This window comes from Rhinolophus ferrumequinum, chromosome 17 (genome assembly GCF_004115265.2).
Source record: "Rhinolophus ferrumequinum isolate MPI-CBG mRhiFer1 chromosome 17, mRhiFer1_v1.p, whole genome shotgun sequence".
In the NCBI taxonomy this organism is placed as follows: Eukaryota; Metazoa; Chordata; class Mammalia; order Chiroptera; family Rhinolophidae; genus Rhinolophus; species Rhinolophus ferrumequinum.
In genome coordinates this window covers 8,890,037-8,908,361 of record NC_046300.1, presented here as the reverse complement: position 1 = coordinate 8,908,361, position 18,325 = coordinate 8,890,037, and the positions used below count along the sequence as shown (strand labels likewise).

The following is an 18,325-nucleotide window of genomic DNA, read 5'->3' as shown; positions in this document are numbered from 1 at the left end:
TTGGGTCGTTAATATAGGAGGGGTTCTTAATGAAAGACACATCATAAAATTTTAAAGATGGGATCAGCCTTAGCAATTGTCTTCTCCAACTCTATTTTTTATAGGTGAGGAAATGAGGCTCATCCAAGGTGAAGTGATTTTTTTCAAATCTCTATTTCCACTAAGATGCATATTCTACTTTAGAATCTTTCTGTATTTTTATTTATATAAATAAATTAAATAATATATCTACAAGCATCATATTCAATAATATATTTGGGGTATTATGTAACATTAAATAGTTAGATATCAATGCAGTGCTTTTTTATTTATTTATACTGGGGGTGGCAAAAAAATGGATACAAGTGGACACTTTGGTCAACGTTGCTCAAGCAGTAGTTCACCGTAATCAGAAGTGTCTGGACGCTGATGATAACACTTTGAGCACCTCTTGTAATTGCAGAAGTCAAATGTGACTTATATTCATCTTTTGATATCAGTATATGTACTGAGTATTTCAATTTTAATAGTTTTTTTCCTTTCTTAAAATGTGTATACATTTTTTGGCACTCTCTGTATGTAACACCGAGACAAGGTTTTTGCACAAAGTCTCGTTTTATTGAAACAAACTTTGCATAAGTTATGGACAGTCAATATGTATGAGAGCCCCCATTTCCCCCCTTTTCAGATATATTTTCCATTTAACTATAGTCAAATATAGCACAACCTTGGCATGAAATAAAATTCCAAAATCATTCAAGTAGTACAACTAGTAGATATGAATCATATTTTTAAAGAGTGAAAAGAAAAATACAATTGTTTGAAGTTCAATTAAAGTGATTTCTCCCTTTCCTACTCTTTTCATCTCTTCACCTACCTCACAGAGTTTGTCTTTAAGTTGAACCAATCCTCTACTGTGGTTTTAGAATGCTCTGCCTGTTTTACATATGCATATATTGAGGATAAAATATTTGGAATTATGATTAGGCCCATGAAGACAAAATATTAGAGTGTCAGTAGTAGTTCCTCTGGGGACAGACGGGTTCTTCAGATAAGAGTAAATGAAAGTCACCCTTCATTTTTAGCCCAGATTAATTTCCAAAAAACCCAACTAGCTAGACCCATGCTGTCCAATATGGTAGCCATCTGTGGCTATTTAAATTTAAATTTAATTTAAAATTTTGTTTTTCAGTCACACCAGTCATTGTTCAAGAGCTCAAGTAGCTCACGTGTCTGGTGGTTACTATATTGGACACACAGATATAAAACATTGCCATCACCACAGAAATTTCTATTAGACATCACTGGGCTAGACCACATAGAGTCGATTCATACATAAATATATGTGAATATACGTGTGTTTTTTTCCGTTTTAGTCACAAAAGCTACTTGTTTAAGCTTATCTTCAATACACGCACCATCCTGTTTATTTTAGCCCAAGACAGTGGTATAAAAGTCATTATTTGTACAATTTCTCCAAATCATGTGATGTTAGAGTGCAAAGCCCGCCAGTGAAGCCAATCTTTGCCAACGTAAAACACAGTCTCATAGCTCCCTCTGGACCACAGCATCTTAGCCATGGGCAGAGTTCTCCTGTGGTACCCGTGAGGGAGCCTTGCGGGAGACTCCTCACCAATGTGGACTAGTCATCCCTGCTCCACTCTATGGCCCCCTTAGAGGGGGGTCCCTAAGGGCATTGCCTTGGCTCCCCGCTCTCAAGTGGGTCCCAGGACCCCCAAGGAGCCCACTCAGGGTAAGATGACTACCCATGCAGGCCACGCAAAGCTTCCCACGACCAGCCAGCCCGCACCTCCTCCGCTAGGGCTGCCAGGACACCATCTGAATGTTCCGTGTCCTGCACAGGCAGACATCCCAGCCCGTCTTTCTACCTTCAAGGCCAGCTTATGCCTAAAGTCTCTCCTGAGAGCCCACATTACAAAATTTAATTTAAAACATATGGAAATAGAAGTTTGTATAAACCCAAGGAAAATTATTCTGAGTCAAAGAAATATTGCATTATAACTCCTTTAAAACTACAAAATAAAATAAACTCTCATCTGAGGAGTCCAGTATTAATGCCTTTTTCACAACACTTTTATCCCTTGATTCCTGAAAACAATGCAATCAACTTCAGAATTTGGTCTAAGTTATAATTTAAAAAATTAATGTGCATTATTTGGAAACAAGTATATGCAAATGAACTTTTCGATATCAATATAGAAACCCATTTATCAATTCTCCAGTCCACAGAGAGAGGTAGTCATATATTTGAAATTTAAAAATCATTTTTCCTAACAATTATGACCATGGTGTCTAGACTTTGTCCTTAACCACAAGCTACTATGCCTCGATGACACGACCTACGACGCGAACAAAGATTGATAGCTCCATATGATAGGGAGATTCTGTAGTCTTCTGGTGGATGGTATCAAAGCTGAAGGCTAAAAGAGACTTTCGTGGTATAGCTGGGAACAGATTCTGTAAAAAAAAGGAAAAATATACTCAACCATTCTCCATTTCATTATGAAATGTAACTACATGCTTATATCAGTTCAAATTATTCTGCTTCATATTTTATATGGAGATAAGTGTATTTATCACCATTAAGTCAACCATCACAAATGTAGTCATACTTTAGAAATATGTAGATATAAAAAAGAATAAGGTAGAATTATTAACGCTCGTTCTTTTGCAACCTTTCCAACCAACGCACACACCTGCATCAGGATCCTGGAAAATGTATGACCCTAAAATAATAAACATGGTATCCCTAGATAGGGTATATGTTGGCCAAGGGTATAGATGGCCAAGAACTTGAGACTGTGGGTACAAGGTGGAAGGGAATATGGTTTATAAGAGAAGTTTGGGCTATTCCTAAACCAAGCACGACCCTAGTGAATAGACCCGTTCTCAATCTTGCTCTTCCCACTGCTTACTTCTCTTTCTCTTTCTCTCTCTCTCTCTCTCTCTCTCTCTCTCTCTCTCTCTCTCTCTCTCTCCAGCCAAATTTTGTCAGAGGATGGTCTATACCAATGGTTTCCAGGCCCAAGGCATCCATATCATCTGGGAACTTGTTAGAAACGCACATTCTCAGGCCGTACCCCAGACCTGATGAGTCAAAAACTCTGAGGGTGGGGACTAAAGGTGATCCTTACGTTCACTAACATTTGAGCACCAATGAGGGGTTTCACTTCCTCATCATTCTTGAATCACACAAGGTTGGAGGTCCATGTGGACTCTCTAAATCTTTTTTTTTCCTTATAGCCATGGCCTCTGTGACTGACTCGGACATGAGTTGGATAGGGAAGGAGAGAAAAGAGGGAAGACACCATGATGAAGAAAAGAAAACGAACTTAAAAAAATTCAAAGCGCTTGGCCGACCACAAATAGGTTGAACTATTTTTAAAAATTGTCATTTTTGTGGGTCAACGTCAGCTGTATATTGGCAATGTGTCATATGGTTCAACCTCATATGAATAGATGAAGGATAGAATTACTATAATTATTTAGAAATAAGTAAATGAATTCAAAATCTATCATCACTAAAGTTAAATTATAAAAGCAAATTATTTTATTACTAGCCACAATAGAGCCAAAGCTTAATACCTATTTTCTCTAATTCTTTCCTATATTTTTGTATAACAGCACTAACATATAATTATGAATAAATTAATAAAATACAACAATGTTTTTCACATGAGGAAAATTATACAGCCCAAAGACAGATTTTGACAAATAAATGGTTCTGTTATTTCCGTTTTATGTTTAACATAAATTTCTAAATTATTTCATAATATTTCAGCATTTAAGATTAGGGATTATTAGATTAGTGGTAACTGTAGAAATTTTCTTATTTTAGTTGAAAACAAATGTAATTTGACTAATAAATGGTATTTTTCATTAATGTCATGAAACCTCTTAATATCTCAATGTGATGAATTGTCTTCTGACATCTACTAACGGGGAGGATGAATGCATATCTTCTGAGGGTGATGGAGGGAACCTGCTCTCAGATGGTCTTCAAAGTCATGGGGACCAGGGCAACCTTCTCCCTAAATCCTCACGCATGACATCTTTCTGTCAGGTACCACCTTGTTTACCAAAAGAGAGAACTGAAAACATTAAGGGATAACTCTCAGGCATCCACACTCAGAAAGGGGGTGGTGATTAGAAGAACAAAAACTGATTTATGTCTTTTTCCTGTTTATGTATTCTTGTGACAGGAGGAAGGGGCTCTAAATGATCCGGAACACTCTGGAAATAGCCACTGGGAAAAACACTTCCTGCTTCTCCTGAGGTCCTGTGACTGCTCATCCTCCATATTATCACCATCTTGTGGAAAATCAAAACCTAATGGATCTCTTTACTAATCTGCCATCATCTTGTGTTTTTCCTTTTGTGATTTTGATACAGATGCACCCTGATTAATATAAGAGATGACTTTTTTAAAGTTTAATTTAAATGTATTTTGAAATGGAATCTTATTTTCCTATTAACACGGATACTCTTTTCTCAATATCATTTAGTTAAAAACTCATGTACAATTAATAATGCAACCCTCACGTCTTAAGTGCATGTTTCTCTGTCAAATACTTGTGGGTGTATCAAGCATTCGAGTGCTAGGAAATTGGATATTTTAAGGAAAAGTGGTTGGGTTTTTTTTTCCTTTGATTGTTTTTTTGGTAAATGAAAAAATAATTTACAAAGTAACCTGCCCTTAACCCATTAACTTTTTGTCAATTTGACATATTAATAAATGTGTTGCATGAGTTAATGGAATTCTGTATATTCATTTTAAATATGAGTAACTTACCTCTTTCTTTAAGATCTTCAAAATAGGCTTTCATAACTTCTTTATCAAAGTGTTGACGATCTTGTTCACTTTCTGTCATTTCTTCACCATCTTGACACTGGGTATTATCAATAGGATTATCCATAAGATTTACAAATCTATTCAAGGAAATATAGACAATATCACATTTTCAACTGTGCATTTTTAACTGCAAAATTCCCCTCGTGGGAAGTCAACCTTTGTGGTTCTAAATCCCAAATTCTTACTTGAAAGTCACAGTTGACCACATAAAATTAGGGTCACCAGTGGAATAATCCATCAGGATTATGGAATCGGTCTTAAAACAGACTGTTCAGAGGGAAATGAGAGCTACCTAGCCACAGACAGAGGGCAGTGGGCAGAAAGCCAAAGGGTGGACCACAATGCTTTCTCTCAGTCAGATCTTTAAAACTGTGTGATGTCTTACTATGTTTGATATTATTCCCGATTAGTGACATCAAACTCTAAAACGATGGCTTAATTAAAAACGACTCAAGATAAAATCCCCATAAAAGAAGTAGGTATTTAGAAGACCGACTACTGCTACCAAAAAAAGAAGCTAAAGGAGAGAAACTAAAATGGCAGTTGGTCTTCTGTCTTCACAATTTTGAAAGATGTTATGATGTGAAAGATGACACAATTATTTCCATTTAGAATAGAAAATCCCTCAATTAGTCCTTGGTTGCAATTGTAGGCGCTACCATCTTCAGTGTTAGCATCATTCTAATTGGTTTGTAGAAGAGTTAACATATATATACATATATCACACATCCACACATATTTGTCGTATTTTAGCACATATATTTCCCAGTTCATTTTCCTTTTAATGTCTAAATATGGAGAAAGCAAAAAAGTCTTAATTTTTATGTGGACAGATCCATTCAACTTTTCCTTTGCGATCTCTTTCTTTGGATTGACATTGCCCCTCCCTATCCAAAAAAAAATTTTTTTTTAAATAGGCCTATATTTTATCACTCTTCAGTTTTTTTTAAATCAAAGTAATCATTATACATATTTTAAAATTTGAATAGAGCAATGATCCTTTTTATTTAAATCACTAGTCTCTCGCCCTACCCTTTGTCACTCTCACATCCCAGAGGCAATCTCTTTCATCGGTCCATCACTATACCAACTTGATCTGTTTGAAATATCTTTTACTATAGGACAAATACTTCGATGTTGTTTAACCAAGTTGGGGTCTTCTTTCCCTTCTCTTCATTTCCCCAACCCTCCCACCTCCCAATTTTTTGTGATCTATACGTTTACTTTTTCAACGTTTTATTATGGAAATTTTCAAATATTCAGAGAAGTTGCAAAAATTTTTACAGCGAATACGCCTGTACCCACCACCCAGGTTCCACATTTAACATTTTACTGCACCTGCTTCATCTCTCCACCCCTCTATCCACCCATCAAGCCGTCTTATTTTCGGACGTATTTCAAAGCACATCACAGGCATCGTGTATTTTTATGTTGTTAATGTCAGCAGCATCTGCATTCTGACCCGTAACCATATTGAACTTTCCTATCTTGCCTGAAGTTTGATTCTAACATTGAAAATCAGTACACAACATTTACATTTTTGTGATAATTATCTGGCGAGGCTTGGTGAGGCCTTCATATTTAAAAAGGGGGCAACAAAACATTGGCTGGCCACCTGGACATGCAGCCAGTGTTTGCCCTGGGGCCAGCCTCACTGTGAGTGACCACTCGGCAGGCAGCTAGCCAGTTCCCCAGGCCCACCCTGAAGGAAACCTGAGGGTTTGGGTCAGAAGGCTGGACTGCTTGCTGGTGCTCAGTGTTCTGCCCAATGGAATCAAGGAGGAGACTGGAGTGTGGGAGATCACCTGTTTATACGAAAATTTCCTTTTTTCCTTCTGTTTTTAGCACCATGCCTCTCCACTCTACATCTCCCTGTGCCTGGAATTTCTTGGTGGAGAAACCACCAGGTTTCTCCAGAGTTCTCCAAGACTCACCGGCTTAGTTTGGTTTTTTTTCTCTCAGCATCATCCTATTTCATCCTAATTTGGTCATCACTGTTCCGTCTGTTACAGTAGGTTGGTACAAAGGTAATTGCGGTTTTTGCAATTTTTTAACCTTTTAAACCACAATTACTTTTGCACCAATCTAATATATCTCCCATATACTGTTGAGATCCCATATATACTGTTGAGATTTCTCATTCTGTGAAGGCCTTCCTCTGCTTTCTCCATCTTTGTGGGTTTAGATTGTTTTTCTTTTGTCCTCATTTTAATGGGGACTCAAGAAGTATGGGTGTTAAATACGTGGTCAATTCATCACCATTAACACGACATTTCTTATTCGTTTTATAGTTTCCTTTTTATATTTAATCTGTATCTTTATTTAGCTATTTTTCTATATGCTAGATATACCACATATATAGCTATATGGTAGAAAGCTTTCTTACGCTATAAAGTGAAGAATAGGCTTTATCTTTCTAGCCAATTTTCTTAGTGCTATATTAAGTCATTGACACCTTCCCCCACTAGTTTATATCATGTATTAGTGTCAATTTCAGGACTACCTAATAATTTATCTACAAACCATCGCCTGGTACCACATCATTTTGATCATTACACCTTTCGACCACACTGTAATTCTTGGTAAGGCAAATTCTGTCACATTACTCTTGTTTTTCACACTTATCATTGCTGTTCTTAGCTTTTTGCCTTTCAGATATACTTTCAAATCAGTTTTTCAAATTCCAAAAAAGAAATTCCACTGGAGTCATAACTGAAATCATATTATACTGAAGTATAATTTTTAGAAGAAATCATACCTTGACAGTCTTTACATCCAGGAAAGACATAGTATGTCTTTCCAAATATTCAAGACCTTTGATATTCTTTTGGAACACTTCTTAGTTCCCTTTGTATAACAGAATTATTTTTTCTAGCGTTTTTTCGAGATAGTCTGCATTTTGGGTTATTACTATTACTGCCGTCATTTCTTCCATTATTTTTCTATAGGTTATTTCTAAGAAATCAGTAAACTATTGAATTTTTAATGCACACTTATATCTAGTTTTTTTACTGAACAGTTATTAACTCAAAGACCTTCTATCTGACTCTCGTAGATCTCCACGTCCTAAAGTTACATTGTTTGAAATGAATTTAGTTACCTGCACACAGGTCAGCTTTACCCTGAGCAGAGGTCCCCCTCCTGCCTTTGATGTGAGACTGCTATGCCTGCTCCAGTTGCCCAAATGTGTAAAGGATTCTAGGGGTGGATCCTGCTACCCCTCTCTTATCCGGACAGCATTTCTAAGCCAGCTAAGGACAGTGAAGGCCTATTCCAGTGGAAGGAGTGGGGTGGAGCAGGGGGCAGAAGATGTTATACCCCTGTTAATCTGGTGCTTATACAGGAATGAATTCAGTCTGTCTTTGCAAGTTAACCTCTTTATTTCTGTTTGCTATACATCTTATTGTGAGGACCAGAGGTAGGAAAGATATATGCTGATGGTGAGCATTTGCCACTGAGAACTGGCAGTCCCAGGGAAATATTCCCTTGAGTGGTGGTTTAAACAAGCAAATGGTGTTCAAGGCAGATGGGTCTGTGGACACAGTGAGGATGTGGTTCCCACTGGACGGGCCTCATGTGAAGGTTCTCGGGGAGGCTTCAAGCCCGAGACGGGCCAAAATGGTCTCAGGATAGAGGTGATAGGAGAACCCAAAGACCCAAATTCTGGCAGGACTCACTAACAGAGGGCTAAGGGGATACACTCTGGAGTCAGCTTTAGGGGAAGGTGGAGCTGGGGCTTCTCAAGTCCACTTCCAAGGTAAGAAAGAGGGTTCAATATCTCACCCCAGATTGGAATCTGTTTGTATCACATTTGCATGGATGGTTTTCCTTGGTTGGGGCGGTCTGCAGGTTCCTTTAAGGAAACCAAAGAAGAATGAGGCAACTGTGGAGGATTCAATAGCCACTGACCCATCCGGGCCAGTGGCAATGTGAGTGCTGAGTGACAGACCCAAAGCCCTGGGCATGTGCCCCGCTGAACCTTCAACCAGCACATAGAATTTGTCCAGAAATCCTATAAGCTCTACCTCCCATGTCATTGGCCGAAAACTTCAAAATCCTGCAAAAAGACATCAGAATCCCTGTGAGCTGGGAACAGGTGCTCAGAGTATGAGAACCATCTGATCTGGTTCCTGAGAAGGGCGCCCAGGCTCTAGATGCTCCTCGCTCCTTACCTGTGTCTCTACCAGGACCTCTGGTCTACTCACTTTAAAGGGGTAGATGAGTCACAAAGGGCAGTCGGGAGCTCCACCAAATGGTCCCCGCTAACCACCAACAAGGTGAGCTTCTTGAGATTCAGCAACTCATAAGGAAGATAGGTCAGCTTGTTCTTATACAAGAGAAAGGTCTGCAGTTCTTCTAGCCTAAGAAGATGGAAAAGGGATCAGAACACAAGGGCTTAGTAGTTAGCTTCATAGCTAAGAAAACCAGAGTGAATTACAAATGAATTCTAGGAAATTCCTACTTAGTTTATTTTTTATATGTGACCCTTATGAGAATAAACTAACTTTAAAATTTAAATAAAGTCACGCCAGGTGACACAATTCCTTTCTAAGTTTTTACTGACTTTATTGCCAATTGAAGACACAGATATAGCAGCAGCATAAGCAAATTGCACAATATACAATAGGCCGTGACCGTGCTGGGCCCTAAAAAAAAAAAAATCAATATATCCCTCCAAACATCTGCCTCATTCCAAGGGTGAACAGGGCATGGGAAAGAAGTATTAGAGGTGAAATGAAAATAAACAACTTTCGGCAACATATTTCCTTTTGCATGTCTTGAAAGCACAGTGATTATTCTCTCATCATAGTTTCTAACTTTAAAATAGGAAAGAAATTGCAGAGTGAAAAGGAAATGAGCAACCTATGCTCCAAATACGTTTTACTCTATTTTCCATTTTATTCCAACCCAGTGACTCCTCCCTCTAGTTTTTTCTTTCATTCATTTGCAAAATCTTGACTGATCCCACAAGTATCTCACAAAGCTCCCCTTGTGTTTCAAACTAAAACAATTCCACTTAGTCTCACAAACCTAAAAAGCATCAATACATATCGTATGTAGCAGGAGTAGAAAAAGGTCACAGGAGATGGCCTTCGGGACTAAGCCAATTTTGGCTTCTGTATCATGACAGCTTACTTATGCTACTTTATAAAGAAGATTGTGGATTCGTTGTATAATAAGAAGGAGGCCAGAGATTTTGTTTTATTCACCGCTTCAAACCCAGCCCACTCTCCAGACCTGCCATACAGGAGCCTAATAATAATGGTGGAATGAATGAATGGACCTTACATGATTCAGAGTAATAATTATTTTTTAAACAAGAAACAGCTACATGGATATAATTTGAAAAGCTTACTAAGCCTATCGATCTCGTTTGAAAGATTATGTATACTATATCAATGAAACTAGTAAAAATTATCCTTACTGATATTCTAAACATAGAGTGATCTGTTTCTATTCCATATATAATAATTTTACTTTTCTACTTTTGTGGAGTAAAGGAAAGTTAATGATGCCATTCATTGGGGACCGAAGTAAATTACAGTTTGCCAAGACAATGAAGATGTGCTCAAATGCACACATACATCCGTGTATATGTATGATGCAGACTGGAAATTGTCTTATTATACAACAAACCAAATTCATTTCCTGGAAACAATGAACTCTGGAACACTCATTGATTTCAATGAACATCCATGTATCGTGCATATTTAAAATGCCAGCAGTGTTTTAAGACGTTAGTAACTAATCCATATACCTCACCTTCAGAATGCAAGTAGCTACCTGTCTATATCTTGTGGCAGGTCGTTCAGGTTATTGTTGCTGATATCCAACCACTGCAAATTAGACATCCTCAGGACGCAGATCGGGACACTGGAAAATTTGTTGGCTGAGATATCTACAAATATAACTTGCTTCAAATTACTTAACTAGAAAGGAACAACAAAATATTCGAATTATTCTTGTAAGGGTGGAAATTAAGTTCGACTGATAATTTTTAGATTGATGTTTCTTCCCAAAGGCATTTTTCTATGAATATTTGCAACACAGATGGAAGGGTATGTATTTTGGACACTGTGCAACATGCTGGGGGAGCTGTGATAAACATACGGTGTCTGCCCTTGAAGAGTTGGTGCTTTCATAGGTAAGCAATACAATTTTATGTAGTAAGCGGGCAAGACAACATTCTTAGAGGGTGATGGAAATATCCTAAAACGGAATTGGTGAAATGTACATTTATAATGGGTGAATTTCATGGTATGTAAATTATATCTCAGTAAAGAGGATGGGGGAGTACAAGAAAAAGCAGAGAGACCAGCCCAGAAGGCTGCTGTCCCTGTCCAGATGACAGACAACATGGGCTCGGACGAGGGCGTTGGTGGAAAGGTGTTGGGCAGCGGTCAGATAACTGAACATGTCCTGGAGGGGCCTGCCCCACAGGAGTGACTTACCGCGTGGATATGGGTGTGGGAGCAAGAGAAGTCAAGGACGACTTGGCTTGCTTCCAGCCTGAACATCTGAGAGAAGATTGAACCATTTTCTAAACTGGGGAGGACTGGGGACTGACACTTGTGCAGGGAGTCACGACCCCTAGAGGTGCCACTTCACCAGGACCACTGTCTGGCATTTCTTGGGGTGAGATGCATGCTGATAATAGAAATAGCCACTCCCTCCCACCCAGAAGCTTTAAGGAAAGGCGATTAACACCGCTTGTAGGATTTTCATCAGTGGCCAGGGCCTTGTCAGTACCTCCCTCCCCAGCAATACTGTTTTTAGCCTGTTCATTACCAGCAGGATTGTGAGATTCTTATCTCTCTTCAGTACAAGAAGCGTGTTGAGTTTTATTTGGCAATAAAAACTGTTCATTTTCATCTGTTCCATTTTATCAGAAAATGATTTCAAATCATTTCTCCAATGAATACAGACCAAAAGAAATTATGAGTATTTTTTAAGTAATGGACTTCTTAAATCCTATCTGTAGGACTACTTTAGTTACCTACAAGTTTTGTTGAATATAGAAAACCTTTTAAAATTTTACCCCCTTTATTTATTCCCAACTGTTTCCAATTTATTCTACCTTGTAGATAAATAAATCAGGACCTGCCTTACAGCCAACAGGCATCATATATTAAATAGGAATTAAATTAAAAGATCTTATGTGAAAATAGGATATTTTGCCTCGTTTTCCTTCAATGGACTCTCTGAACTTAAATCCAGGTCCTGGTCTAGTGTAAGAACATTTTAAAGAGTTTATAATAGCTGATATAACGTGATTGAAATGTCAGGAGAATGTGAAATAATAAAGATGGATTTCACCTTTTAAAATTTCTTCCCTATATTATAGACCATTCCATGTCACAAGCCAAATAAAAGTAAATCGTAGTGCAAAAAAATTTACTCTCTTACTTCAAAGGGGAGCTCAGTTAATTCTAGATTTCCAGAACAATCCAGTTTCTCTAGATTTTCACAGTCTCCCAGTTCTGGAGGAATGCTCTTCAGATGGTTGAAACTCACATTGAGTTCTTTCAGATTCGTCAAACGGCCTGTCATCAGAAAAAAAAGAAAGAAATTAACTTCCACAGTGTAGGTCCTTTAAGGTCTTTTAAGAACAAAAAATAAAACGAAGATGTACAACATTTGTATAAATGATGACGGGGAAGGCATCAAACATAATTGTGTATTCGTTTTTAAGCACTTTTTATGAAATGTCTGCTCATCATTTATCCTAAGTATTTTGGTCCTGGATCAGAGCATTTTTTGCTTACTCTTTACCTATTTAACCCTTCGTGAAACTATAGGTGAGGTACGTGCAGTGGATTTGTGCTCCAAAAAGCTTGGGTCAGGCCCCAGCACAACAGAGTGCAAACCCCTTTGCAATTAGATGATGAAGGAAATAACAGGCAATGGCTTTGAAGAGTGATACAGTTCCCAGAAAGCACAGTGACCAGCTATGGCCTATGTAACAAGAAGTGAGCTAGGTACCGAAATATGCACAAAGCTTTCTGTATGTGGTGAATGATTCAAACAAGTACATTGTTTATATAGAGTGCATGCGATTCATTTATCATTGGTTTCATATCTACATTGATTTAATTATGACATAGCATGCTTCCTAAATAATATGCTTTAAAAAAGAAAGTCCCTTTCACAGGCAGGACGTGAACATGCTAAGAAAAACAGGCAACAATTGGATCGATGAAGGAACACTGCATTTATTCAATCAAGAAAATCTCAAGTCTGTCTTGACTGAATAAAGACATAACCAGTTCCAAACCAGAAACTAGCACAAGAGCAAATATAACTAATATTCCAAAAATCACGTCATGAATGTTCTAAGCCATTGAACACGTTAGCGTTCTTAGCCAAATTTTTTAAATGAGGAAACCAAAATTATTGGTTACTTCTGCAGAGTAGGCAGTCAAAATACAAATCTCTTGCCATTTTGTAAATGAGAAAGGGAAACATATGAAGACAGTGTATCGGAGGCAGGGCCATTTCTGAGTTAATTCTGTTGGCCTCGCTGATTGTTAGAAGATAATGCTAACGCCGTTGAAGTCACTGGCCCTCTAACATACCCACCTGGTACATGCTGCGAGCCTTGTAGTCATGTGCTGCAGTCAAAGCAGCAGGATGGATAAAGGGGCTAATATAAAATAAAGACTGTTTCTCTTTGGGGGAAGCCTGGAGAGCACATGACCACACTAATGACTTCCGCAGCCATGTGAAAATGCCTGGAGAAGTCTGTAACCCAGAAAAGGGTCCTCACCCCACCCACTGGCATCCTGATCTTGAACTTCTAGCCTCCAGAACAGTGAGCAATAAATTTCTTTCATTTTATAGCAAGCAGTGAACAAGCGTGCTCTTCGTCAGGGGTGACGTCACCTCACCCCAGCCTGGGAATAAAGGTGGTCAGGGCCTTGCAGACTTGGCACGTCCAGCAAGATATGTTCGAGTGTCAGACGCCCAGCTAGCCACCTTCTGCCTCACACTGTCCTGGCTTTTGGTGAATTTTCACATGAGTGTGGCAAATCACTAGTTCTGGGCATGTGCTGTAAGAATGGGGTTCTGTGCAGCCCCCAGACCTTCACCCCTCACACCCCAAAAGAAAGAGAAGCAGTAATGATCACTGCGGTCTTCAACAACGAAATGATTGAGAATTATAAAGTGTTGATCAAAACGACATAATAAGCTAAACTTATCGAGGGACTAATGTATGGGAACAATATATTGTATTTTATATTTACAATAAACATGTCATTGCAAAGTTTGTAATTCTACAGCTCGGGGACACTGTGGACAAGCAGCTCTAGGAACACAGGAAACAGCCCTGTCTGGCAACTTCCTGGGACAGGAGGAAGAAGGAAGCAGTTCTCACAGCATCACCTGCCCACCCGCTGCCTGCTTACCAGAACAGAGGCCTGAAGGCTCCTGCTAAGCAACATACCAATTTCAGCTGGAAGATGGGAGATTTGGTTTTTTGGCACATCCAGAATTCTCATCGCTTGGAACAGCTCAATATACGTAGGAATGGTTTGAATCAGGGTATTGCTTATGTGCCATTCTTTCAGGTGCGTCTGCTTCTTCAACGAATCCGGGAGCTCCTAAAACGGATGAATTAGAGCAGTCAGCGCTAGGTCCTCGAAACGATGGAGATGAATGGCAGTGTGCACAGAGCCAAGGAAAACCGTGCATTTATTTAAAACACCAGAAGTGAGAGAGCACACGTGAGGGCATTAGACTTAACTGCCAGCTCTCCAGCCATTTCAAAGAGACAGCAGGGACGCTGTAGTTGTCATTAATCTCACAATAGCAGATTCGCCCAATTTCAAAACTGCTGCGAAGTCGTAACAGCCCTGAAATCAAACGCCTGGTGAACACAGACAACCAGGCTCATACCCATCGCCATGACGTAACTTGTTTACTTACAACGTACCAATTTAACATCTTCTAAAAATAAAATCTGTCCATGCATTCGGTTTTTAAATGTGTGCTGCCTTTCCCTTCCTCTCTAGCTGCATTTAAAAATATTTGATAAACGGATATTTGCTGGGCCAAATTTCTAAATGGTTTTCTGAGTCTAGAAGAGGGAAAGAGCACCAGAAAGACAGCGAGCATTCCGGGCCAGGTGCACCATCTCCCTGGGCCTTCGCGTCTGAAGTGACAGAGAGGAACTCGGTCTCCAAGGCCTCCCCTCGCTCAGGTGTTCTGGATAAAGTTGTAACGGTGTTGACTTGAGAGGGGCTATCTGTCCTGTGGAAGAAATTCGGTTCACCAAGTGTTTCCCCAGCCCCTGAGCAAGCGAGCAGTGCTCAGCACTGAAGGGATGGAACAAAGATGAGCGTGGCACATCTGCTTCCTGACCTCACGCAGCTGACCCCAGTGCACCATCAGCAAAGTGTGGCAGGTGTGCAGAGGGGAGGTGGCCATCAGAAAGTCCACAGTGGCCCTTTTTCTTCGCTCTCAGTACTTGTAATGTGCTTTGTTACTGGACACGTGGGTTAAGCTTTTTACTTACATAAGTATTTTCACCCACAATGTGCGATGTGACTCCACGTTAGTCCCATAAGACAGGCAGAGTGGACGTTCTCCCACCCATTGGAAAGAGGAAACCAAAACCCAAAGACATTTAAATGAGTCACTTAGGGTAAGCACCGGCCACGTAGTTTCAGGAACTAATACAAAATGAAAATGCAGGCCTGTTGCTAAAAATAATTAAGAATTTCAAGACAGTGGCAGCAGAGCATTCAACCAAGCCCAGAGCCCTGTGCAACCCGCCCCCAGCCCTGGTAAAACCATCTTGGCACCTCCTGATCTGAAGGCAACCCACACCAGACCAGATGGGGTCCTACGGCCGAGAGAAAATGAAGGACTAGGCCATGAGGGAGCTCACCCCAGGCTCGTAAGAGATGGAGAGCAGGTCCCAGAGTACCCTGTCCCATCGAAATGGACAACAGCCAGAGTTTACTGGCCCATGGCACCCCCACCCAGGTACCGCTCCAACCAGGAAACGGCAGGTGGTAGGCAACCCTGGACATGTCTCACCAACAAAGCAGCAGGTTGGGGGAGGGAGAGCAGGAAGCACTTGTAAACAGGTGGGAAGAAAAAGATGACATCATTGTTCTGGCCTCAGAATCCCAGAGGAAAACTAGCTAATGGCTTTGCAGATATTCCTCTGCTACTCTATTGTGGCAAGTCAGCAAAGCCACCACCCACTGAGGAGTGTTAGATAAGTATAAGGGAAAGGCTCCGTTTGTTTAAAAAAAAAAAAAAAAAGGCAAAGAGTTATTTTAAACGTCTGGGGGAAAGGCCGCAACTCGAAGCATTTTAAACAGTGTGCCATCCTGGTGAGGCCCGCTGGAGTCCCAGCCACTCCTCTGGCCTGCAAGGGATCCAAATGGACCCCGCTGCTCTTTCCAGGGCTACCCTGCCTTTCACAGAGGAGGAGACTCGAGAATCTGGTTCAGGACGCATCCTGTCAAGCAAAAGCACTCAGCAGCCAACGCCAAGGCCCTAAGCTCAGCTTAGCAGTGGACATCAGCCGTGGACATCAGCTGCAGTGCTGATGTGTCCACTGGCTGCAGACACAGGAACACATCAACTCACCTTCCACTGCTCCCCTGAAAGTTCAAACACAAACGCGCTGCTCTGTTTGTCTCTCTCCTTGGAAGGTGAACTCTGCCTTATGAGAGAGTTCCTTTCGATCTTTTCCAGAATCCTCACGCTGGTGTCTATGAAGCCATTCTTGCAGTACAGAGTCTGGGGGATGCCTTTCCTCCTGCATTCTGCCACGAAGTTCCACTCCTCCTTTATCCTAAAAAGCCCAGCAGAGACCGCAGTTACTCTCCGTGGTATTGCCATCACCTGTCTGGAGAAGGCCAACTGTGTGCAGGCGCAGTCCTTCCCGTTGCTGGCAACTTCCCTGCCCCTCACTTTCTCCCTGCCCCTCCTTTTTTCTTTCTCCTGCCAATGAGAACATAAAGGGAACCTTAAACCTTTGGAGCTGTGAATTATTAGCAACTTGACTAAAAAAAGTAGAGGAGGTGACTTAGAGGGGATTTCTGGCCAAAATTTCTCCCAAAATTACCTATGTTTTTGATTAATCACAATTTCCTTTGACAGTATATGGTGCCAACCCAAATTTTGTAAAAATGCAAGCCCACAGGAATTTGCTGATCTTTCAAGAGCATTTGGATAGAAATACATAGGCAGCCCCAGTTTATAAAATACCTAACATTAGAATATCATCCATCAGCCATCTTGAGAAATTTCTCTTCTGTAGGTGAACCTGTTATTCATAAACTCCAAGTCCAGTCAGACACTCGAGCTGGCTCAGGACTCTTCCCGGCCCCCACCACCACCGTCACCACCACCGTCACCACCACCATCACCAGCACCACTCCTCAGTACCTTCTTGTTGCTAATTTTCTGACCTATCATTTTATAACGTTCCAGATTTATGCCTTATCCCACCAACTTGATTATTAACTCGATGAAGACGATGGACCAGGTCTTGCTGCCCTCTGATGCCAGTGCGGTTGTTAGAACAGTGTTTTCACTTTTGCCCATGGTGGGCCTTTTTCCATTTAGGGATTTGATATCTGCTTGGGGCCTTTAATAGGCCAATATTCTGTGCAGTACAAAAATAGGATTCATTGTCGTTTTCATTCCAAGCTATCAGATACAGACTTTGTCTCAGACTAGGTAGCCAGCCCTTGACAGGAACTTGGTGCATTCCACACTCAGGAAGGCATCTAGGCTCTGCTCAGGGACGGCTGGCGGGCAGGATGCAGAGCTGCTAGAGGCGGCTATTTTAGAAACAGGGTGCAGTTGCAGCCCTGATCTCTACAGGGCCTGGGGCAGTACAGATGCTAAATGACAAATGAAAAGAAGTCCCAGCTACCTGTGATTCCAGCATTATGTTGGAGAAAGGGCTTGGCCAAATCCTCCACTTGCCAACTGTCTCCACCTGGGCAAGTTACTTAGGTCCCAACTCCCTGGTCTTCAAACTGGGGATAACGATAACCACCACCTGGAACAGCTACGATGCTTACAGTAGCAGCTTAATGATCAAGCATGATCAGAATAGGTATTTGTCCTATCCAAATAGTTCATAAAAGTGAAGAGCCAAAAATAAAGAGGGATTCACACCGTACACATTTTGTTTTGAACTTCAAGCATAGGAATACATCACCATTTGCCAACTTGGTATAGGGTTATGGGCTTCCTTCAAGAAAGGGTCTACCCATCAGAATCCATTCTGCCTTTCCGATAAACCACACCCATAATGCATCATCCAAGAGTTCCAGTTTTGGTTTCTTCACAGGGGATAAAAATTACAGACGTACAAAGCCACCTGGGTGTGCAACCTTCCCAGCTTGTCATACTTTCATCAGTCTTGGATGGTGTTAATTCAATCATATGGTTCATATTTATCACACATGTCGTTTTTCCAAAGCACTCAACTTAGTTTTC

The 18,325-nt window shown here is 40.5% G+C and overlaps 1 protein-coding gene across 2 annotated transcripts in view; it reads right to left on the bottom strand.

Moving 5' to 3' along the window:
• Nucleotides 1-437: 437 nt before the first annotated feature.
• LRRC2 (leucine rich repeat containing 2) overlaps nucleotides 438-18,325 on the bottom strand; it is a 29,420-nt gene continuing 11,532 nt past the window's right edge. For both annotated transcript variants that reach the window (XM_033131458.1, XM_033131459.1), the window contains exons 3-9: nucleotides 16,457-16,664; nucleotides 14,298-14,454; nucleotides 12,260-12,396; nucleotides 10,637-10,782; nucleotides 9,058-9,213; nucleotides 4,793-4,929; nucleotides 438-2,457 (exon numbers count right to left, since the gene is read on the bottom strand). In XM_033131458.1, coding sequence (XP_032987349.1) covers nucleotides 2,408-2,457; nucleotides 4,793-4,929; nucleotides 9,058-9,213; nucleotides 10,637-10,782; nucleotides 12,260-12,396; nucleotides 14,298-14,454; nucleotides 16,457-16,664 — 991 coding nt within the window. In that variant the 3' untranslated portion in view covers nucleotides 438-2,407. The remainder of the gene's footprint in view (nucleotides 2,458-4,792; nucleotides 4,930-9,057; nucleotides 9,214-10,636; nucleotides 10,783-12,259; nucleotides 12,397-14,297; nucleotides 14,455-16,456; nucleotides 16,665-18,325) is intronic.